Consider the following 23,924-nt stretch of genomic DNA (forward strand, 5'->3'; position numbering starts at 1 on the left):
TTCTATTATAAAGACACATGCAGGCATATGTTCACTGAAGCACTATTGACAATAGCAAAGACATGGAATCAGCCTAAATGCCCACCAACAATGGACAGGATAAAGAAAATGTGGGCCGGGCGCGGTGGCTCACGCCTATAATCCCAGCACTTTGGGAGGCTGAGGCGGGTGGATCACGAGGTCAAGAGATCAAGACCATCCTGGTCAACATGGTGATACCCCGTCTCTACTAAAAATACAAAAAATTAGCTGGGCATGGTGGCGCATGCCTGTAATCCCAGCTACTCAGGAGGCTGAGGCAGGAGAATTGCCTGAACCCAGGAGGCAGAGGTTGCGGTGAGCCGAGATCACGCCATTGCACTCCAGCCTAGGTAACAAGAGCGAAACTCCGTCTCAAAAAAAGAAAATGTGGTACATATACACCATGGAATACTATGCAGCCATAAAAAAGAATGAGATCATGTCCTTTGCAGGAACATGGATGGGGCTGGAGGCCATTATCCTTAGCAAACTAATAGAGGAACCAAATACCACGTTCTCACTTACAAGTGGAAGCTAAATGATGAGAACACATGGACACTTAAAGGGGAACGACACATACTGAAGCCTATTGGAGAGTGGAGAGTATAACTAATGGATACTAGGCTTAACACCTGGGTGATGAAATAATTGCTACAACAAACCACCATGACATGTTTACCTCTGTAACATGTTCTCCTGAACTTAAAAGTTAAAAAAAATATACACAAGAGACTCCACATGGCATCACACTCAAGCTGTTTACAACTAGAATTCCAGCACCTGTGATGCCACAGGAAAGCAATGCTCACCTTTGAGAGCTTTTTGAGCAGTTACTTATCTCCCAAACTTGAGTCTTTCTCCTTTCTGTTAGGAACCTTAATAGACAGTATTCTCAAGTAGCTCTTTTATGCTTAGTATTGTTGTTACTGGTAAGAGCAAAATCTCTTAAATTACCCTTTACATTGGTTAAAATTACCCATGGCCTTATAGTCCCTGACTGGCTTCTTTCCCTTTTTTCTAGCTCTAGCCAACCTTCTGGACTAAATTTCTTTAATCCTTTCTCTTGATTTCTTCCTGCTTCTTTTCTGTCCACTCCTGTCTGAACTTCAAATTGAATGTACTTTATAAAATGACATCTAGGTAGTTCAGCCATGCTGTTGACTTGAACTGAAATATTGGACAAAATACATTTTAAGTTGTTTTTAACTAAAAGCTAATGTAGAATTATTGGAATATGGAATGTAAACATATTATGTTAAGACTGTATTCCAATAGCTTTAAAAAAAAACCCCATCATGTTCCTTTTACTAGAAATCTTAAAGGATATACTTCACTCTCCGAGTCATGATGTAATTAGATTATGTTTTATTAGACATTCTTTACAAATTTAAAATACTGCTATTTTTACATGCACAGAGGAAAATCAATTTGGATAATTATATTTAGGCATTAATTAAAATCAACCACAAAATAGAGACACTTTATTGTGTCATTTATCAACATACTTGATATGTATATCTAAAGTGCATTATGTTACAAAAAATATAGAAATTCAGCAGCACCAAGATACATTTACAAAATAAATACATCGATTGACAAAATAAATTATGGTAAATGTGATAATAATAATTGGATTAGCCTTGGCAAAAAAAAATATTCACAATGACCAATGTGCAGTTTCATAGAGCAATGGGGGAGACACTTTTATTCCAATGCATTTACAGTATTTACAGACAATAAATATTTCTAATACTTTCCATATGTTCACTATTACAGAATCCTGCAATATGTCCTTGGAAGGTCTCTGCTGAAAATTTCAATGCCTCCTGCAAAAACAAGGAAGAGAAAGAAAAGGAGAAAGGTTAACTTTCTTTACAAATGAAAACATAAAATATAAAGGTTATAAGCTAAGCAACACAGAATCACAAGGGAAAGAGATTCAGGGAAGTTCTTGTAAATATTTCCTACAGGAGGTGCTTGTTAGGATCCACCTGGATCCCTGTAACCTCTGTTACAGGCAGGGTCTTCAACCCAACTTAGTCCATGTGTGCAAAAAGGAAAAGGGCCTGCATTTCTAATCATGCTATCAGAAAAAGGGAACCCTGGAAGAATTTTCCGAGGCTGCCAGATGGCAAGTTTGGGAAGAGAAGGGACAAATTTGAGAACTTGGAAATAAGGTTAGGTTGGACCATCAAATACAATTCACTTGGATGTTTATTCCCCAGTGACACCTGACTTAGGCAATCCAAAGCTTGTTTATTTTGTTCAGGTGCTCACTTTGTCAGTCTCTCACAACATAGTGCACTGTGGTGAGGGTAGTGGAAGTGTGGGACGTTGGTAACGATCGGAAGAATGTGAAGTTAAGTAGAGTTGATGGTGTGATGATACCCGTCTTAGTTGATGAGATGATGATATCTGGCATTTCTTTCATTGTCTTTAAACACTAATGAATGAAATGATTACTGGATTTTATAATAGTTTTCAAAGCCAAAACTGAAATAGAATCATCCGTCTCTCACTGTTAGTTTTTTGAATGGATTTTTTGTTAGTGTTGGGAAAGTCTATTGTAAATGAGAGAATAATTAAGAATAAATTAATTTAAAAGCACAAAATAGCAGGATTTCATATCACCATGTCTCTTTTATTATTCTGAAGTTACTACCTGGGACTGACACCTTTTCTAATCTATCTAAATACTGTAATGACAGTATTTTAAGATGGGTTAACAGAGTTTTCTCTACTTTTTTCTCTCTCTTTCCCTCCTCTTTGTGTGGTCTGTTCGAGTGACTTTGTATTCATTCCCAAGGAAACAACTATAGAATGGAATTTGATTGGCTATGTCATTGAATTAATAGCCAGAGTTGTGGTAGAGTTTTACATGGCAGACATGTATGGGCGTGAGACCTACACAACAGCATAGTCTTAACCATCTTGGAGTTTTCTGTGCAGCTTACAAAAAAAGCAAATTGAGCATTTAGAGTGTTTTAATGTCTGAAGTTACTGACCTCTTCACCAATGGTTTTGGTGGGAATGTTAGAATCGCTCCCAGCTGCAGAGAAAAGAAGGGTTTAAGATTAAAAGTCTAATTGGTGGATGGATGTGGATAGATGATATGAATAAAGCCAAAACGATGACCTCAAAACTCAATAATTGGCATACTCTGCTGATTTTTAAATGTGTTTGTGCTAAATGGTATTTTGTGAGTTGAATTTAAGAATAACACAAAGAGGGAATGAAGAGGATTTTGAGCAGTTATTTCCTCAGAAAGAAAGAAAAAAGAAATAAGTTAAAGGACCAAGGAGAAATCTACGTACATCTCACCAGCCCAGATGTTTCTTCCTTTTCCTTCCTTTAGATTTCTCCTTTAACAAAGGCATGTATTGGAATAGCCAAGTAAAACATCTAATATGACCTAAAAGTATATGTGTGTGTTTACTCTATGTGTGTGCATATGACAACATTCTACAGTCTTAGCTCTTTTGACTATGGACTTCCAATATTTTTCTAAATCAGCATTTTCCAAGACAAAATGATATGATTTCTAACAAATGATTCCTACTGTATTGGGATATCTCGTTTGTAACAGCGAAATTCTGAAATAAAATTCCCCCAATTTCAAGCTATGTATTTTCCGCCTAATGGTTCGTGTGAGAGGAAAACAGACAATTTTATCTCAGTAGTTTTTTATCTAAAAAGATACTGTATTATTGGCCGGGTGTGGTGGCACATGTCTGTAATCCCAGCACTTTGGGGAGGGTGGATCTCCTGAGGTCAGGAGTTCAAGATCAGCCTGGACAACATGGTGAAACCCCACCTCTACTAAAAATACAAAATTGTGCCTGCAATCCCAGGTACTCAGGAGGCTGAGGCAGGAGAATCTCTTGAACCCAGGAGGCACAGTTTGCATTGAGCCGAGATTGCGCCATTGCACTCCAGCCTGGGCAACAGAGTGAGACTCTGTCTCAAAAAAAAAAAAAAAAAAGAAATACTTTATTTTTTTTCAAAATACTGCATGTATTATAATTAACTTCATGCTGCCATCTCATCGGACCTCTTGGTTCATCATGTAATAATGCAAAAAAACTAAGGAGGGGATGTTAATAAAAGACTTGTCACTTATAAAACTTTAAAATAGTTATTCTGAAAGTATTTATTTGGATTATAAAATTTGCATGGCCCCAGACATCCTCATCGATGCACTCCTAAACTTCTGCACTCTTCCCTGCACCTCCGTTGGATGGTGTTGGTGGAGTGCCAGCATTTGGCTGCCGAACAGCTCTTTCCATGAATGTCCCTCACAAACAGGGAAGAGAGAGGAAAAGCAGAAACCTCCTATTTCTTTCAGCCCTAATTCTGGATTTGATTAGGCCACTGCCTAATTTTTACTAGACCTACTTTAACTTAGGGGTAGGTTCAGGCATAAGAATTGGCGAGTATTAATTTTCATCAACTCTCCAGATACTTAAAGAGCGTTGCAAATTTGAAATGAACAAAATCCATCGAAAGTTATTTATACCTCTGTTTTTATAGCTCATGTGTATAATAAGACAATGGATAAAAATAGGATTTGGCAATAAAGTAGGGTCCTTGCATTAGTTATAAACATATACAGTTAGGATCCTGTCTTAAAATGCACTATGTGAAGTAAGCCAGAATTTATAGGGTGTGTTACCCTTTATAGAACCATTAGATGTTTGAGGATAGGTCATTCACTGTGCTGAAGATTTTTCTAGTGCCACTGCCCACTGATTACTGAAGCCGTACTACTTATCCCATATGACTGCTATTTTATGTGCTATTTAATGACGGGTTTGCCAACTTAAAGAGAGAAATAATGGTGAATAGGTTCAAGCTCCCCTTTGAAACATCGTCCTGTAATTCTATCTGTAGCAGAGTTAAAGGAAATGACTAAAGAAGTAACAGGGGACTCTTTAGATGATGAGATCATTAGTTGCATATGATGTGTTCTTCTGTTGTTTTCCTTTTTTTTCCCCAAACCCCACAAAAGTGCTGTACTGAAATAAAAAGGAAAAGAGAAAAGATCCTTTCAATGGAAATGCATGGATAAAGAAGCAGGGCTAACACAGCATTGGTCTAAGTGTCAGAAAACAGGGAGATCAATCCAGCTCTGGGCCTACCTATTTCAATTCCAAGGATTACACTTTTAGTGGTGGAATGCCTTGGCTTTCTATTTCATAAAATGAGATTAATATTTGCCTCACTTTTTGCCTCACAGAAATATACCCTCCTAGACAGATAGATAGATAGATACAAATAGATGATAGATAGATAGATGGTACAATCAGAACTAGGTCTAAAAACACCAAAATAATATGTTGCAATTTATTGAGTGTTTACTATATGACAGACAATTAATCCATATATAATCTCATTTAGTCGACACCAAACTCTATGAAGTTGGTACAGTTATTATCTTCATTTCATGGAAGTTGTAAGTGAATCTTAGAAACTAGACAGAGTAACTCGCTCTAGGTTGTGAACTTAAATAAATTCAGACCCAAGACTTGAGCCTAAGTTATTTGATCCCAAAGTCTAGGAGTGTCATTATTACCTAGATCTGTGACCTAAGGATAAACAAGCCACATAAATGTGCAGTTTTATTTTTCCTACTGCATTACCCTAGAAAAACTATTTCATCTTGCCACTGGACAGAGACATACAAGAGCAAAACCTATATCCTTGTAAGTTATACTTAAACATTTTCAGAAATCATTTAATTGTTTATGAACTGGTAGAAACCAGAGTTAAATTTAATTAAACAAATTTAAAGCATGTGTTTAAAACATAATTTAAGTTCTTTTAAAATAAATTTGAGATTTAATTAAATACATTTAATTAAATAAAAAATGTGAACGGCTCAGAATCATTTATGACAAGATACTGTTCTGCAGTGTTTGTAGATAATATCAAAGCCTTCTATGTTCTCCCTTGAAGTGAAAGACAGTAAGAAATGAAAAACACTGAAGAAAGTTTGCCAAAGTGTGAGAGTAAGGGGAAGAAACACACTTCTCCAGCAAATTATGAAGATGGTCACTAGCTTCTGAAGCTTGAATATGAAATTATTTGGTGGAGCGGTAAAGGATGGCTGTTGGGTGACGGTGGAGAAAGAGGAATGGGCTCTAAAGCCTCTCTGTGGTGCTGGGGGATAGGAGTGTGTATGTTGTAGTGGGTACTGCTTTAAGGCAGACAATATTCTGGCTTATTCTCTATCAATTGCTACAAAATTGATAGAGATACAGAAAGGGAGAAAACTCTAGGTTTGTCCAAGCCAAGGCAGAAGGGAGGCTCCAAAACCCAGCTGAGGCTACGGGCCAGAGAAGCCTGTTACCGTGAATCGAGCTCCAGCGACGCTGCGGAGGTGTCAGACACTTGGTCCCCTTCTAGCCCACTCCCAGCCACTCCAGAGTCTAACCGGGCAGAGCGAGTTCGCCGTTTTTTCTTTTCCTGCTCCTTGCGTTTCCCGGGCTTGCTTTTCTTTTTCTTCCCGGGTGTCTTGAGCGGCTGCTCTTTGTACGTCTCCACCTTGTTGGTTTCCTGAGTTAGGTATCTGCCCTCATCGTCAGACCCAAATCGGACGGGGTGGTTCTTTGTGCTGGGAGAGGGCTTGGAGTTAGGGGACACCTCCGAGGTAGCTCTGATTTCAGCTGTGTGGATTTCGGCGATCAGGTGGTGGAGGAAGAATCGTCGCCGTAAATCTTGGATGGACTTCCCCTTGTCATGGAGGAGCTGATGTTCAGACACAGCCCTTTTGCTTTGAGAGAAAATATTGGAGGGGAAGAAAACAGTGAAATTTTAGTTGTTGATAGAGATAACAAAGACATGAGTAAGTCTCTTTAGTTTTCTAGTTGGTCCACCGCAAGACACAAGCTGATGGGTAGCTTATTGCGCAGGGAAGGGTAACTAGTGGGAAGGAAAGAGCTGGCACTTAGGAGGCTCCAGCTCCCGGTCCCAGTTCTGCCACTCACTAGGTTGTGACCTTGGTGGGAACATGAACATTCTTGGGCCTCATGGGCCTCAACTGCATAAAAGGAAGGGGTCAGAGACAGTGATTTCCATATTCCTTCCCAATTTAAAATACTACGATTCAGTTATGATCAGAAATAGAAACTATGGAGCATCTCTTCACATTTTTCAGAGTTCTTCTGGGAAAATAAATCTAGCAGTCCTAGCCTGGGAAATAAAAGGCTGCAGCTTTTACCTGAGCATTCTTTCTGTCTGTCTGTCTGTCTCTCTCTCTCTCTCTCTCTCTCTCTCTCTCTCTCTCTCTCTCTCTCTCTCACACACACACACACACACACACACACACACACGCCCCATTAAGAAAATAGTAATATTGAATCTCAGAGAACAGCAACCCATGAGAGTAAAAGCAAACAAACGCTGAAGGATGAAGTGAGCAGTGAAGCTTGTCTAGGAAACCATCTGATTCACAGACTGAACTTGAACATTTTAGGCTACCAGCTACCAAGAACATACATTTGAAGGCCAATTGTCAGAGAGAGAGCGAGAGCGAGAGCAAGAGAGAGAGGAGAGAGAGAGAGAGAGACACAGAGAGAGAGAGAGAGAGAGACAGAGAGACACAGAGAGAGAGAGAGAGAGACAGAGAGAGAGACAGAGAGAGAATATGTGTATTTTTCTGTAAAGTAGTGGGTGGTCTCCTTAAAATGGGTTTCTTTGTGTGCTTAAATGAGATCATTCTATTTCTTCTGTGCTTCAAGTTTGTTTTTTTTTTAATTTAGAACTTCAGAGAGTATGATCCTTACTACTTAATTGAGAAGCTCACTTTTCTACTTGCGTTCTTTGTCTTAAAATTCTCTAAGAAAAAATATAAAGGATTTTTCTATTTAAATGACACTCTAATGAAAGTACTGTGAAAAAAGAATAAACTAATTCTCTATCAATCCTTTTAGATAATACCCAAACTCTTGCTTAAATGTTCATCATGTATTCTTTTATTATTTTGTGTATATTATTAACCATATTTAAGGACTGCATCCATTAATCAGTCATATCATGCCTACTTCAACTCTGCATTAACTCCAATTCCTACCATTGGAATAGTCCTCCAATCTGGCCCATCCTCAAAAGCATCAGAAAGTGTTTCCCAGGGCTATATCCCATGTATTCTTACTTCCCTGACACAATGGTGTCTGAGTCCTTTGTTGCCTTGGTTGGTGCAATGTCTTTAACTCCTCAGAGAAATATGGCAATAATAAATAGCATTATTACTGCCCCCACTGTATTCATGAGGAAAGTGAGGAGCAGAGAGGTTAAGTGACTTGCCCTAGTCTACACAATGATAAATGGCAGAGCCAGGGCTCCAAAAACTAGGTCTTCTGATTCTGAAGCCAAGATTGCTTTTTTCAATTTCTGCAACCCTTTCTCCTGTCAAAGTGGAAGCTGAAGTCCCTGCCTGTCCCTGTGTTGAAGGAACAAGGTCAGGAGAGTACAGGGTATATGCATGGAGCATACAGTAACAAGCCACCACAATGATGGGCAGATTGGACAGAAATTTATCAGTTTCCTTGAAGACCAAGCCCTACTGCCCCAAAAGTTCATTTTCATCATCAGAATTAGGAACTACAAGAGTTTGGACTATCACTAGATGAATGTGTCAAAGAAGAGAGTAAGAGATGTAAATATAGTCATCATTTCTCTGGCCCTTCTACCGCCAGCTTCCTTCCAGTATTTTAGTGTGTGGACTGACTTTAAGCCATGTAGCCCATTCAAAAAAGACATGACTTAATGGAAAGGAATTTAACAGGAGCCTGGTTTAAATGAGGCATGAAGGAGTCTCTCTTTCTTTTAGAAAGAGAGAAGGTGCCACATGTGACTAGATTAAAATTCACTTACTCTGTGGCAATAGTTAGTATTCTGGAAACTTTTAAGAATCTACAAGTTTGAGGCTTTGGAACAAGGTATTTATATCCTTTAATAACATTTAAAAAATAATAGGACAGATATAATTGCATATTTCATAAGCATTTCAGTTTAATAAGTATCTTTTAGCAAAATGTCACATTAAAAAGAAGTTCTTAACCACTGATAATTTATAGTATTGGGGACTTTTATTTCTTTCTCAGTTCCTGGCAGAAGCACTCCTCTCCTATATTGCTCTCCAAATGGACAAAGTGTAGCCCATTTTAGTTTCACTTGAGGCCAAAACTTTTAATGGTTGGTCTATTCTAATTGAGCCACCATTGCTCATGCCCCTTCTCATGGGCATATGTGCTTGTCATCTTGGCCAGCCTGTCAACTGTGAGTCACAGTGCCTTCCTAACTCAAGCTGCATTTTCCCAGGATAGTTCTCATGGGAAATGCAGTGATCATTCTATCCTTCTATTTTATAAAAAGCCTACAATATGGCACAACTTTGTCCAATTTAAAATAGTACATCACTTACGAGGGACAAAGCTTTCCATCTGCCTTTTGGGGGAAACTGTTAGTATTCTAGAAAACACAAATTTTCTTAAATGCTAAATTGGAAAGGCTGTTAGACATGTTACTTAGTATTTCAAACACTTCTGCAATGAAAATATTGTGAAGAATGAACCTCTCACTAGGCAGTTGCATTAGAGGATCAGGAATATAATAGCATCAATACAAACTAGATACACATAGGTAGTGAGCAATAAATTCAAATTAAGGAAATTTTCAATTTTGATAACTCTGAAATATTAAGTTGTAAATATGGCCTCAATAATAGTCTTTCACTCAGTTTCTCTGCAAACATTACATAGCACAATGGTTCACATGGCACTGACATACCTAGAGTCCAAAATGGAAAAACAAATATGTTATGCATCATGATCTTCTTTGATTATTGTAAAAACAATGCAAAAATGTGGGGGAAATGCCTATCACAAATAACTCTAAATTTGGCCCAAATATATTCCTTCTCCTTAAAAACAAAAAATCACTCTCAAGGGAGTTTTTAGAGAAGAAGCTTAAATTTCTAAGGAACTATCAAGGAACAGAAGGCATAAAAACAGTGATGGAAATTCCCTTTCCAGCGCAGAAGAAACAGCATGCTTGTACTGATGCTAGGCTCCTAAGTAAGGACTCTGTGTTTGAGAAGAAAAGTTCTGTGGTACATGCAAGAGACAGGGTTAGGGTGTTAGAGTTAAGATGACTCACTAGAAGGTCCTTCCAACCCAAATGACTCAGTAGAAAGTTATGCTTTTCATTAAGTGGAATAGACCCAGTCTGGCTCCCAAGCAAATCAGCCAATAATGTTTTAGTTTTCTGAATCTGCTGGAGTTCCCTCTCTAACTTAAACATGGAGATAGCCACCTGCCAAAAGCCTTGTTCATCTGCACAAGAACATCCATAGGCCTCACTTTCTAATATCCAACTTGATCATGCTCTAGCTCCATTAATTAAAATCCTTGAGATGAACCTGTCCAAAGGACTCACAATTTATTAACTGCCATATTACAATAATGGTAATAATAACAACAATAATAATAACTGCCTCCTTTGCATGGTTAGGAAGTCTTATTGTTGTAGTAATTTCCTCCCCCTTAAAAGTTAGCATCTAGTTAAAAACAAATCTATACTTCTAAAGCAGTTTCCCTAACACTTGGTGTGAAAACTGGAAAGTAATATGGTTTGATTATATGTTAAAATTTCTTTCAAGAAACTAGCTTGATTTAGCATAATGATCTACTTATGTTTTGTCTAGCACACAAAATTTACTGTTACTTGGCAGCAAGGCAAAAATAATGACTTGTTTTTAAAAACTCCATTTGGCTATAATAATTTGATGAAACATCTTCATCTACTGATGATTTCAGCCTCCATGAAAAACCATGCCTGTAATGTGATGATCTATTACCCATTAACTATGAGAATGTTTTGTGGTAGTTTTATAACCATCTGCTGAATGTGAGTGTTTAACTACAATATTATATTTCACCCACAAACAAAACTATAACAGTTGCTGGCTGCTAAATGGTTTCTGACGTGTGTTTTGTAAGGTGTAACAAAGAAAGAGTTAAAAATAGCCTTTAGGACAACTTAGCAGTATTTTTATGCCATAGTTGTGGATATAATCATGGCTCATTTGCTGTTTCTCAAAAGAGAAAACAGGTATTAAGCAACTTTATAGAAAAAAATTGGCTCCATTCCAAGGTAGTATTTCTTAGCCAAATAAATACAGCATTTAAGTGTGTTTTTAAAAATTCAGTCTTCATTTCTATTTATATGTGAATTGTAAATTATTGAATTTAACACAAGTCTCAAAGTAAGCAAAAAGTCTGAAGACAATTTTCAGAAATACATTGGTAAAACGTTGATCTGAAGAATACAATGCAGCTTTATCTTCAGTGTAATGTTCTACACAATTTGCCTTAGGAGATTCAGAATAGATTTTCATTTTGGTGCCAAGGTTCAGACATGTCTAAAGTAATTTCATTTAAGGATTTTCTCCTCTAATAATAATAGACCACGAGCACGTATAAAACAAACAGTTGCCTTTTTGTACACCCTCAGGAATTTACAAGGACGCACCATAAACCTGACTGTAAATATTAGATACTGCTATTTTTATTGTTAGTGTAAAAATTCTCCTTAATTTCTTCTCCAGAGTCAAACTCTTCTCAGTTCTCGAATATTATAGTTTTCCCATTCTGAACACTGAGTCTGCAGTTTAAAGATCACCCAAAGATGGTGTTATACATATTAGTGAACTGCTAGGTCCAACAGATTATTAAGATCATGTTACTCTGTCACTCTTCCAAGTTTTCAGTCACACGACATAGTGATATTTCTCTGGTGTTCTTGGATGTATGATTATTTCGAAGTCGAAGTTATCATTAAAACAATCACCAAGTGAGAATGCCAAAATACAAGTTTTCAGTCTACAATGCAAATATTTGACTCCAGAATAAAGAACTGTTAGCAATAATTCCAAGAAAAAAAAGTTTCCACACCTAAAATTCATTTTGGAATCAAGCACTCTAGCGTTCCTGAACTGTATCAATACTAACATTGGAGTCTTGCCACTGCAAAGTTGTTACTACTTTATTATATAATATGCTTTCATTATGTAATATGGTCCGATTTTATATGCTTAAAATTATGTCATTCATAATAAAATTAGGTGTACGGCTTTTGCTTTTTCACACGCAAACCGCCACCCACATTCAGTCTGTATACAAGCGTGCATACCACAGGTCCCCAGGACCGCTCAGCTTCCTCCGAGTTTCAGAAGCTTCCTGGGTCCTGACAGTAACACCCACCCCACTCCCCCCAACTTTTTTTCCACTAGAGGCAGAGGAGCTTTCCCTAGATCCTAGAGGAGATTCTGTGAAACGCTCCCTCTTATGGAAACACACATAAAAATCTGTCTCTTGTCTGTCTCCCCTTGAAGATCAACCAGTTTTCCCGCCGGGTTTGAGGACCGGGCTCAGGCCCCGGGCAGGTATCCGGGATGGCCCCTCTCCCTAACTCGCACGAGGAGCATCGGTGACCGCTGCAAGCCCTCGGCAGCGTCCCAGCTTGGCAGCCTCTCCCCCTGGCCTCCCCAGCCTGGCGCCTTGGGGAGGATGGGGCACTTACAGGCGGCGGCTGAGCCCCTCCACCGAGCGCCCGCAGGAGGGCACCGCGTAGCTCAGCAGGAACACCGCGACGCTCCACTGCTGAACCAGTCTCCGCTGCATCGTCTCCTCTCGCGCTTGGGACCTGCAAAAGAAGGGAAAGCGACCCGAAAGTCAGTCCTGACTCTCCATCTCCCCGCACTACTCAGCTCCCCTTTTTAGCCCGCTCTCAAACAGCCTCTTCAAGGGCATCTCCCAAGTTGCAAAGAAAAAAAAAATTCTCTGGAGCCTCTCAGCACTTACTTATTTAGCAACCGGCTACTCCAACTGTGCTTTCTCCAAACCACACAGGCAGAAAGAGCAAAAGGGGAAAGAAATAAATCAGAGGTGCTTCCTCTGAAATAATAGCGAAAACGAAATGCTTTTATATATGCATCAATGATAAGCAGTGTGTTTACACGTCTCCCATAGCAATGTCTAATTAATCTGGCCAGCAGTTCTCCTGGGTTCGTGGAACAGGGCTAACCGCCTCCTAAAAGAATGAAGTTTCCCACTCTGAAGTCAGCTTCTTTGCGAACCAGGCCCTTGTGTTCCAGGGCCACTTGTAGCGAAACCCACATATATATACATAGCTGTCTACCTCCTCTGGTGGGCTGGTTGCTTCCGGAAAGTTGATTCCACACACCCTGAGAACAAGTTTCAAGTGCGTGTGTCGTCGATCAGGAGGGCCAGGTGGCGGCGAGGGCGGGTCGTTAGCGGCAGCCGGAGCGGCAGGGCGGCGGCAGCCCCGCTTCACGGGCGGGGAGACATGCTGGCCGGGCGGCGCAGGTTGGAGGCGAGTTGAAAGCCGAGCGGAGGAATGTTCACACGCTCCGAGGCAAACCTGCCGGAGAAGTGAGCGAGTCGCAAAGAGGTGGCGCCCTAGGAACGCGCGCGGGGCGAGCGAGGGCGCGGGCGGGCGGGCGCGCGGGGGGCGGGGGCGGCGACGGGCGGCCCGAGCGGGCCCCGCGCCGCCCGAGCGAGTGGAGGGGAGCCCCGAGCCGGGAACGCGCGGCGAGCGGCGGAGCTCCCAACTCCTGCGCTGCCGCCCCCGGAGCGGTCCGGAGCTCTCTCGAGCCCCATCCCGGAGCCCGGGCCCCGCCGCGCCATCCCGGGCCGGGGGCGTGGGCGGATCCGCTTGCTCCCTCCTGGCCCCTCCGGCTCCAGCCTTCGCGGCGGATCCAGGAGCCGAGGTCCCTGAGGGCGTGCGGACGGCCCTGGGCAGCCGGCGGTGCCCGGCGCGCCGGGCTGGAGGAGCGATCGCCAAGACCTCCAGGGGCGGACGGACGGGGAGGAGGCCGAGGAGCGGGGCTGGGGACCGCGGGCGCCCGGGAACCTGGGCGGAGAGGACGCGGGTTGTTGGCCTGTAAATTTAAGGAGCCCGAAGCTCGCCTGGCAGCTCGGGGCGCTGCAAAAGAACCCTCCTCCCTGGCCCATTCCCGGGATGAACTGAGTGGGGAGCGTCGGCTAGAGAGAGGGAGATCTTTTGCTTAGAAGAGCCAAAACGGTTCCAGACTTCAGATCTAAATTGCACTTTTGGCTGTTTCAGAACTGCTGGAGGACATCTGGAGTTGGTCCAAAAAACCCGCGCACAGGAGAGATCCCCCTTTTGAATTGCAGAGGGGGACCCACACTTCTGCGGCGCGGACACTGCCCTTTTCACCCACAGTCGGGAGTCTAACCCATCCTTTCTCTGACACCCTACTTGGTTGTCCCCTTCCCCTCAAAAGTCCCAGGTTACAGATTCTAGGAAGATTGTATCCGAGTCGCTGCAGCCAGCGGACAGATGGAGCGGAACTATCGTTGTGTGCTGCTCTGTCTCGGAAAAGCGACGGGAAAGCAGAGGTTCTTTCCAAAGCTAATGGGCGGGGAAGAAAGACTGCTCGGAACTACTGGGTAGTATCATCTTGGAAAGGACTGCAGCTGGAGTGGATACCGCTCCAGAGCTCCTCTATCTTTCTGAAATGAGCGCGAGTGACTGGGAACCGCTCAAGGGATGTTTGTCTTCTAGACAATCCTGCTGGTAGGGTTTATTAGTTTCTAGAAGGCTAGAGCGATTTAGAGACTTAAGATGACTCAAGGAATGTGACCTTTAGAAAGCCTGGCTTTCCGGGTGATGCTCTACATGTTTTACCCAGGGTGGGAGAAATAGCGCCCTCTCACCGAGACCCTCGCTCATCGGGGCTCCCCACTGGTTCACTGCAGCTAGCTAGCAGTTAACCTTTGCTGTTGAGGTTGGGTGGGGGGCACCTTTTCTCAGACTCGCCTGTCTTCCTCAATTGATTACTGTAAGCCTCATACCTTAAAAAACTTGGCTGCCTCTCACTAAAAAAGAAAACACACACGCGCGCGCACACACACACACAAAATCTCTGGGAATTTCCACAAGTTCCCTTGAATGTGTAAGGATTTCTAAATGTTAGACCTGTTTGCATAGTATGAAAGGACAAATTATCAGCACTCAGAAATGTCTACCTTTGAACCTCGAGCACTTTCTGCTTTATTAAAAAAAAAAATCCTTCCAAAAAGATGCAGGAGCCCTAAAGTAATCGTTAGATCTGAAGGGAGAAATCTGTAAAAAAAAAAAAAAAAAAAAAAAGAAAAAGGAAAAAAGTAAATCACAAATGAGCCATTTAATATTTGCAAGTTGTTTAACATTGAAATGTTAATATTTGCTTCCACAATAAAAAGTCCAAGGTACCTAGCCAAGTTTCAAACTACTCAGGCTTTAAAAAGTCAACCCTTCTCCCAATAGAAGGTTAAAACAAAAATCAGATTGAAAATATCAAATCACTTACGTTGTAAATAAATTCATTTTACTCTCAGAACATTATAAATTAAGGACTGGCATACAGAGACTGCTTTGATTTATGTTGCTTTTTCTACTAATTAAACAAAATTAACCCCCCCTTCCCTCCTTTCTTTTTCCCTCACACACTTTTCTGGTGTTAATGGCAAAACATCTATCAAATATTTTTAGAATTTCCTCTCCTCCACAAAAAGAGAAAATATAGACACAGGAAAAATAAATAGTCTTTATATACTCAAAAGACCAAAGTTCCCTCCTTATTTATTACTTCACCTTTTCCTTGATTTACAATCTTCTTTCTGCTCTTCTGGCTGAAAGAGGGAAATCTTCTCAGCAGTCTTTTCCAGAAATACTTTTTTGGTGTTCTTCAAAAAACATAAAATTAAGTCTTAAAATGAATTAAAAACTTCTTGTAAGGAGACTTCTGTTCCCACTAAAGGCAATTATTAGAAAGCAGGTACCTCTTCCAAGCAGGTACCTCTTCCAAGCTGCCCCGTTTATTACTTTCAGTAGAAATTCTCCTCAGTATATATACCCAGGACCCTGACTTTTTGCCTGTTTTGGAAAGGATATTTTCTGACATCATAATCTAGCTCCTAACATAACTGAGTAATCTCCATCATAATAATGCAGAGGATGCATGACGGCAAATGAGACACAGTGGGAGCACCCTCTAACCCCTCCCCCTGCCACACACACCTTTTTTCTAAGGTTTAGAAATAGAAAAAGTGCCAATAGAAGCTAAATGTTTGCTTGGGCCTTGCTGTCCTGTAAATGCACCTTAGTAAATGGGAAGGCCTGCGTCTAATCTGAAGCATTTCCAGGTTTAGCATTGTAAGATCTACACCTACACAAATGCCTAGCCCATGAGCTCCAGGCTTCCATCTTCCCATCCCCAGTGGCAGTTTATTACAGTATATCCAATTTTAAAAGAGGTTTAAAAATTTTTAAATGTGTTACTCTTAAATTCAGTTGAATACCCAGTTAATGTGTCTCTCCAGGGATATTTCCTATCATAGCTTAGAAAAAAATAAACTAGCATTTATGCTTAGCTTTTTTCATCCTTCTTTCTTCTTTCCTCCTTAGCCCAAACAACAAACAGATAAACATTATAAGCCACATATGAATCTATAGCTCTTTAAACTATAGCTTGGGAATGCTCTTATTACCAATAAGCATCCAGATTTAATATTTAGATATTTAACAACAGATAAACATTAAAATCCAAATACGAATCTGTAGCTTTTTAAATCTATAGCTTGGGAATGCTCTCATTACCATTAAGCATCCAGATTTAACATTTGCCAATCTGTAGCTCCAAGCTATATCTCTAAAATCCCCTGAAACCGAACAACTAAACTCATCCCTTCTCATCTCCAAACTTTTTCAATGTTTACAAAGAGAAGTTGCATAATCAGCTCAAGTAATGTTGTCATTTGATTCCATTAGAATGTGGAATTCCATCGCTTGCCTGGACCGAGACTTGAGAGGAGGCTGTTGCCAGCTGACCTCAAGGTAGCAAAAAAGAAAAAGAGATGTAATGCCTTTAAACCCCAAGTAACAATAGGAAAGGGTGTGTTTATTAAATCTTTTTGTAGTTAGATGAGGATAAGACTCAAACAGGGGCTGTCTGATCCAGGAACTGGGCTGGCTGCGACCATCTGGAGGAACTGCCCCAGGAAGGAGTGTATAGATATGCATCAGGCTGATGGAATCCTCCCATGGGAAAAGTGGGCCTCATACCCTTCCTCACCCTTTCCTACTTCTTGGGCAATGTTCAGCTTGCCCCCAAACTGGAGCAGAAGTCCCAGAGGGGAGGCAGTTTCCCGGGAGGAGCCCAAACCAACGTGAGAAGAGAAGGTCTCTAGGAAATAGGCATCCTGGAGGACCGGTTCTTCAAGGTCAAGTACTTGAGCACTTCACAAACTCATGACAATCGAAACATATCTGAAGAGTCTTCTTCATAGGTGTGTGTGTGCGCGCACGTGCGAGAGAGAGAGAGAGAGAGAGACAGAGAGAGACAGAGAAAGAGAGAGAGAGAGAATGAGAATATAAATGTGCAGTGTTGGAGTCCTGATCTCCTGGACTAGTGCCAGCCAGCCAGATGCCTGCCCTTGGCTGGCCAAGTTTCTGGCTCCTGAAAATAGGCAGCTCTGGACTTGTGCGAGACCACAGAGAGAGTTCCAAGCCCCACCTGGCTCAGGCGACAACCTCTCAACCTGAAGCCAATCTCCGGTGGTGCCACAGAGCCCTCCTGGCGGCAGCCCAGCTCCCCACTTGAACCGAATGGTCCTTTCTTAAATTTTGAGCCGGGGCTGCCTAAAAGGCGCTGTCCCTGGGAGCATTTTACCTCCCTAACACCATTCTCTGCCCGTGCCACGCTGGCCAGTTCGAAGTCCCTCCCCAGGACAGCACCTGGACTGAGATGACTAAAGTCTCGGGCAGGAAGGATACCTACCCAGACACCCATATTGGATGTCCCATTTGGTTTTGAGCTGGACATTACGGTGTCTCCGGACCCGGCCTACCTTTTCTGTATATATATATATATATATATATATATATATATTAATCAGAAATAAGACTTCAGGAGAGCAAACGTTGAGGGTTATGCTCTCCTTCGCAGGAGTCTCCTGGTCTCGTCTTTGCGCTCCCACTGCAGCAAGGGGAGGCCTGAGTCTCTTAGGGCAGGGTCTTGGAAGAGGCCTTAGGGCAACGGGATTATCTTTTTCAGCCTCCCCTTCCCATCTCCCACCCGGCGTCCTCATCTCCACCGCCTGCGATAGACTTGGGTCTCCCATTACAAAGCTTATCCGCAGGGACGGGGCGGGTTTGGCTCCGGGGGATCTTAGGCTCGATGGGAACTTCAGGGGCCTCGGAGCCCGTCGGCGGGTCTAGCTACCACTTTCCCTAGGTTCTCCTCGGGCTTCTGTCCTTAAACAGATTGCCACACAGAATCCTTCTTGCCCGGAGCGGTGTTAGTGTGCCCTTTGCGTTCTGCCCCTTCCCGTCCCGCCGGCTTGGGTGCTTGGTTTCTAACCCGAGTATACTCGGAGCCTCCGGTTCTGCGATACCCACTTCTCCCGGGAAAGCCCCGCATCTGGCTGCGTGGAGGGAAAGCTTCGGGAACCGCGACACCCGAGGACAGGGTCGGAGGGCGCGCGCGAACTTCCTCTGAGCGGGGCTCTCCCTCCCCTGCCTTCTCCCTCCAGGTCAATTTATGACTCAAATATGAGATAAGCCCTAGGCAGACGGTGACGCTGACTTCCCAATGGGGATGTGGAGAGAGAAGGGTGAGGCAGACGTACCCCCTCCCTGGCCCGGCCACCTCCGGGGCCGCGTCGGGGTGTGGAGGGGCGACTCCCTTCCTCCGGGAGCCTGGACTCGCCCTCTCCCAGCGCGCCTCCCCTGCGCCCGGAAAGCTCGGCGCTGCCGGAGCCCCGGGACCCATCTGTTTTATTTCATTTAACACGATCTGCAAAGCCAAGGCCGGGTTAGGGGCGGCGCGGGAGAGGAGAGGACATGAAGGAACGTGGAACGAAGTTCTGTCTGCCAACTCTCTCCGTCTGATTCTTGGAATCCGGTGGCACCTTTAAAGGACGGAATTGAGGGCAAGGAGGAGGTTATTAATCCCCGGAGCCTGCTCTATGTATAACTGCTCAGTGATTACAGTTGGCGATCGCGGGGCGGGGGGCGGGGATGTAGACCGTGGACCGTGGAACACATGGCATCCCTCCAGGGCGTAAAATCAACCTAGCTGGTGGCTCCCATGGAGTTTGTAAATTGCGCGGAGCCGGCTGGGGGAAGCCAGTGAGCTGTCCATGGTGGTTAAGGCTCGTTGACTTGCTTGCGCTGTCCGGGCGAGGCACAGACCCCCCACCCCAGGGTCCGCAACGCCCAGGATCCCAAGCCTGCCAGCGACCCCGCGGATGTACGCCCGACCCGAGGCTGGACGTGTCCGTTTGCACAGCTCCGGGACGCGCTCTTGCACAGAGGCCGAATTCCAGAGATAGGCAGAAAAACCTCCCGAGCCCAAATTGTGGGTTTCCTTTTAGTTCCTTCCTGAACGTGTCTTTCCCCACTCAGGCAACGTTTCACATGCTTGAAGAAACGCCCATCCATTTTAGTAGCCTCTCTCCTTTTCCTTTTCTAAGGCTCTGTTCTCTAAAGAGAGAGAAGCAAGTTGATGATCTTGTTAGGCTTCTCCTGCTTGTTAAAAGCATCCACCTGCTGAAGGCTGCATTTGCACCATGTGGTACGTCCCCAGCACCTGCTTTTATTGAATGAGGAAACTGCTGCCAGGAGATTGGCCGGTATTTCAGGAAAACTGGGCAGTTCTTTCCCTAGAGGTGGTAAAGCCCTTAGTAGCATACTGTTCAGAGGGGGGCGACTCCTTCATTAATCACCATTGTACTGAGCAATGTGTCTGATTGCCACTTTTACCAAAGGAGAAAACAAATTGCCACAGGAGTTTCCTTGTAGGTATAGTTTTGTCCAGTTCTTGTGACATATTCTTATGAAAAACGTTTGCAAAAGTAAGCTTCTTTACATGTTTAAGGCAAAGGATACTTTGCCTTTTAAATTATCACCATATTTTACCTTTTTGTCTTTTAATTTATCCTGGCAATTTTCTCCTTACTTAACTCAGAGATCTCATCTTCATCTGAATAACGAATTACCTCAAATACTACAAAAGACTGCAAAATATTATACACATTTATAACTCATTTGTATTACATGCCTTTATTTATTGGAATATATTTAATTAACATCCAATACATAAGAGAATCTTTCACTTATTTCCGTACAAGATATCAGATTGCTGCTTTTACTCTTCTAATTGTGGTGTGGCAAATTAACAAAAGGTTGTGTGTGGGCATACTTATAAACAACTCTTAGAATATTTGATATTCAATAGAAAGTATTATGATTCAATAATTTTTAATAGCTTTTTTCTCTCTTAGTTTTTGGGGCTAACTATAAAAATAGCCAGTGGGGAAAATGAAATATTTCAATAAATTCTTCTGAATATTTTCCCGTCAATAAAATTGATATAAAGTATTTTACTTTCCTTCTCTCTATTTACAAAAATTAAGGAAATAAGGCTTGAATGTGTACCCAGTTTTTGAAAAGAAATAAACCGTCATCATCATATTTTATTATTATTATTATTATTTTGAAATGTGGAAGTTCAGTTTTGTTCTGTAAATCTTTGGTAGCCTTCTCCTCTGCATCTCTTCGACCTCCTTTCTATGAAAGAAAAAATATATAATAATATAAATAGATTTCATTCTCTTATACTTTATCTACTTTTACAACTTAGGATGCTTTTTGTTTTGTTTTTACCCTCTCTGTAGCTTCACATTTTCCTGTTTCCCATTGTGATACTGATTGAGAGTTTTCCCTTTAAAGTTCGATCTAATTTTCTTCAGTTTTCTTATTTTTCTAAAGAAAGTTTTCTCCAACAGCTTCTTATTAGATTTTAAAGATCTCATTATTTGATCCATTAAATTCATCACATTGTTAGGGAGAATGTATTCTACCAGTAACTCTGTTAAAGCTGCTAGACCTTTTCTTCCCCCTGCTTTTAAGAGGAAAGCATTCAATTGGTAGAACTGATCATGAGCTAAAAAACAAACAAATAAGCACCTTATTAGTCTCTTGCTTGTATTCTGATCACTTTCCCAATGTGCCCAACACTGCTGTGAGCCCAGAGTAGGTCCTGTGAAGAGATCTGTAGAATCAGATTGAATTGCAGTTCTCCTCACTTTTGAGAGATGAAAGTATGTTTTTAATTATTTTGGACGTCTTTTCCAAAATCCATATACAAAGCTCTTTGGTCTGTTGCTGGAAAACTTTCCTAAAGCATACTTAAAAAAAAAACATGGTAGATTTGGGGGGGCATCCTGGGTCCCTTTCAGCCTCAAAAATGTCTCCCTGTGCTGAATGCATGGTATTATAAGCTCTCCTGAAGCTATTTCTCCCTTCACTTCATTTGTGCTTCTCTTCCCAGGGACTGGTAAATAAGGGGGTTGAGGGAATGAATGTGGACTCTTGCTGCATTGTGATATATTGAGATCAGTTATTCTGTAGGAGTACTTATGCTTTAAAAAATTTGAACTGACCTTAGCACAATCCTGTTGCACTTTGCTCTTTTACTTTCCATTCTGCTAAGCTGTTAATTACACGGAGAATTGCCAAGGTACTTTTAATGGTTAAAAAAAGGAATCTGCTTTTTGTGGAAAGGATAAAAAAAGGTTTTTGTCCTGTAAACACAGGTCACATTCTTTGTAAAGCTGTTCTTAATAGGCAAAAATGTACATGTCTGTAACAGTTAAATTACTCTTAAAAAGACCTATGACGGCCTTAAATGGAGCAGGAACTCCAGTGTGGTTGATAAGGTTCCAAAAAACCCACGTCTTAAAAAGAGTTTCATTGTCGAGGTGCACCAGGGTGTACTTTCAGGTCTATAATACACAGTCTGCCCATCACAACCGCATTATTTCCCTCATCTCATTCCAACCCTGGTGTGGTAAAACCAAAGAGACACAGGATCAAGGAAAGTTTGAGGATTTTCAGGGAAAGGACTGTGTAAGTACAGTGAGTACAAATTTTTAAGATCTTCCCCAGACTTCTAAACAGTTGAGAAGGTAGCTTGTTTGCTAAGTAGTGCAAAGTGTCTCCAGGTCTATCGCTGGAACTGCTGACATAATTAATGATTTCATTCGGAGCCTGAAAGAAGGTACTTGTATTCCCTCTGGCAAGGGCAGGCCAAGTTCATGTCCAAACTCTAATACCTTGGGTTGATTTTAGCTAACAAGACTGTTGGTCCTCTTGTTGCACACCCAGAACATGAAAGCCAAATATTATATTAGGCCTTGATACTTCAAGGAGGCTGACACATCCTAAATATATAAACAGCCACCATTATCTAAAGATGGATTATGTTCGGCTGGGAGAGTCATTACTCCTAGGTCAAACTGGGAAAACTAAAAACCATAGAACACCCTACCCCACCAAACACATAGCAAACTACTTAAAAATCATTATTTTCCACTCAAACCTTACATGCAAACACTTTCTTGTCCCATCTCATATTATGAAGTTAATGGCAATCCTTGAAAATTAATTATGTACTGAAAAGACTTCAATAACATTTCTGCTAAAAATAAACTGGAGGCAGAGTAGTGCCCTGGATTCGTGATTGCTTACATCTGGTTTCTATTTCTGTGAGTTTCATCTGGTTCTCAGAGAGTTCATTCACAGTCATCACAGGTCAAGTTTCCTGTTCTCCAATGGGAGAGCTTGTCTTGATGACCCATATATTTCTTAATCTGAATGCTGCACTTTTTTACATTAGGAGATGTGGAAAGGGAGAATGAAAAATACATCAAGTCTAATCCAGCTAAACTAAAACCTGAACAACCTTCCAGCACCTGGCTTATCTAGAATCCAGTGGCAAATAACAATGAAGAAATCACTCCATGTTAGACCCTTATAAAATGAGGTAGGAAAGAAAAGAGAAAATAGGAAGAAGTAGAGGAAGGGAAGATGGAAGGAAGGGAGGGAAGGGAAAGAATGGAAGAAGGAATGAAGTAAAGGAAGGGCTTCTTGCTGAGAAGAACCCCTATATTTGCCCCATCATATTTCCCATTATCCATAAGACATGGGCAAGTGTTCTTTCTTACCATGATAACATTAAGACTTTTCTCAAAAAAGAAATCGAGTTGTATTGGCTGCTTGTTGAAAACAATCTCTTGAACTTCTTCAGACACTTAGGGTTGAAGGGGCAGAATGTCATACAAGCCTTACTTAGTTCCTGCTGAACTGGGCTTATATAGACCAGTGTGACTAGCTTATAAGCCATCCTATGTAACATCATTTTTCACCATCTAGAACTTCTCAATTGTTCTCCTCTGTGTAAGTAACACCTTACCCCCTTTTGAGATAACTAGTCTATCTAGATGGTACTTCAAGTCTCATGCAGCCTGTTTTTCACCTCATCATATGATTTACCTTTATTTCCTTCCTGCTGATAGCTCAGAAACCAAGTCTCCAAGTTATCCCAGATGTTATCTACATTCAATAGCAATAATTCCAAATATTATTGAGCTCATGTACCTGGCACTGTGATGACTTAAAAATAGTATTATTTCATTTACAACATACTGCTGCCTTGATCATTTCTGACCAGGTTAAATAATTACCAGAACTGAGACTGGGATTCAGTTTTGCCTGACACTACATTGCCTCTTTAAGTATGATGCACATCCATGGATCTGTTAACCTTGATTTGGCTGATGTGACTGGCTAGGCAACTGGTATCTTCTCTCACCCACCCATGTGGATTCCTGAAAGCTATCCACTCAGCTGAAGAGATTGAGAAGGGCCGTTATTTCATCAAGGGCTATTGAGATGCTGAACTCCTCTGCTGGAAAGCACACCATGGGATGCTTTAACTCTACAGAGCAAAATAAAAATTACATCCTTTCTTC

General features: G+C 41.8%; 1 protein-coding gene across 4 annotated transcripts; it reads right to left on the reverse strand.

The window, feature by feature from the left end:
• Positions 1 to 1,363: 1,363 nt before the first annotated feature.
• PTHLH (parathyroid hormone like hormone) lies at positions 1,364 to 15,788 on the reverse strand. Of its 4 annotated transcripts, none has more exons than XM_012474273.2 (5): positions 15,703 to 15,788; positions 13,222 to 13,464; positions 12,604 to 12,726; positions 6,371 to 6,793; positions 1,364 to 1,847 (listed from the first exon to the last, which is right to left on the reverse strand). In XM_012474273.2, exons 3-5 carry the CDS (start codon positions 12,702 to 12,704, stop codon positions 1,838 to 1,840), a joined length of 534 nt encoding a protein of 177 aa, XP_012329696.1. In that variant the 5' UTR covers positions 12,705 to 12,726; positions 13,222 to 13,464; positions 15,703 to 15,788; the 3' UTR covers positions 1,364 to 1,837. The 4 variants fall into 4 exon arrangements, with proteins under 4 accessions (XP_012329696.1, XP_012329697.1, XP_064232806.1 ...); XM_064376736.1 differs by lacking the exon at positions 15,703 to 15,788 and adding an exon at positions 3,027 to 3,070 and having other exon boundaries at positions 1,375 to 1,847; positions 13,222 to 13,290; XM_012474271.2 differs by lacking the exons at positions 13,222 to 13,464; positions 15,703 to 15,788 and adding exons at positions 3,027 to 3,070; positions 12,885 to 13,156 and having other exon boundaries at positions 1,375 to 1,847.
• Positions 15,789 to 23,924: the final 8,136 nt, after the last annotated feature.

Source organism: Aotus nancymaae, unplaced genomic scaffold (assembly GCF_030222135.1).
Source record: "Aotus nancymaae isolate 86718 unplaced genomic scaffold, 86718_ANA_hifiasm-v0.15.2.pri h1tg000016l, whole genome shotgun sequence".
Lineage (NCBI taxonomy): Eukaryota > Metazoa > Chordata > Mammalia > Primates > Aotidae > Aotus > Aotus nancymaae.

Bases quoted from the DNA above. Each gene is read 5' to 3' on its own strand.
- PTHLH (XM_064376736.1), bottom strand. From the start codon at position 12,704: ATGCAGCGGAGACTGGTTCAGCAGTGGAGCGTCGCGGTGTTCCTGCTG. The intron at 6,794-12,603 runs GTAAGTGCCCCA...TTTCTCTCAAAG, and splicing joins GAGGGGCTCAGCCGCCGCCT to CAAAAGGGCTGTGTCTGAAC.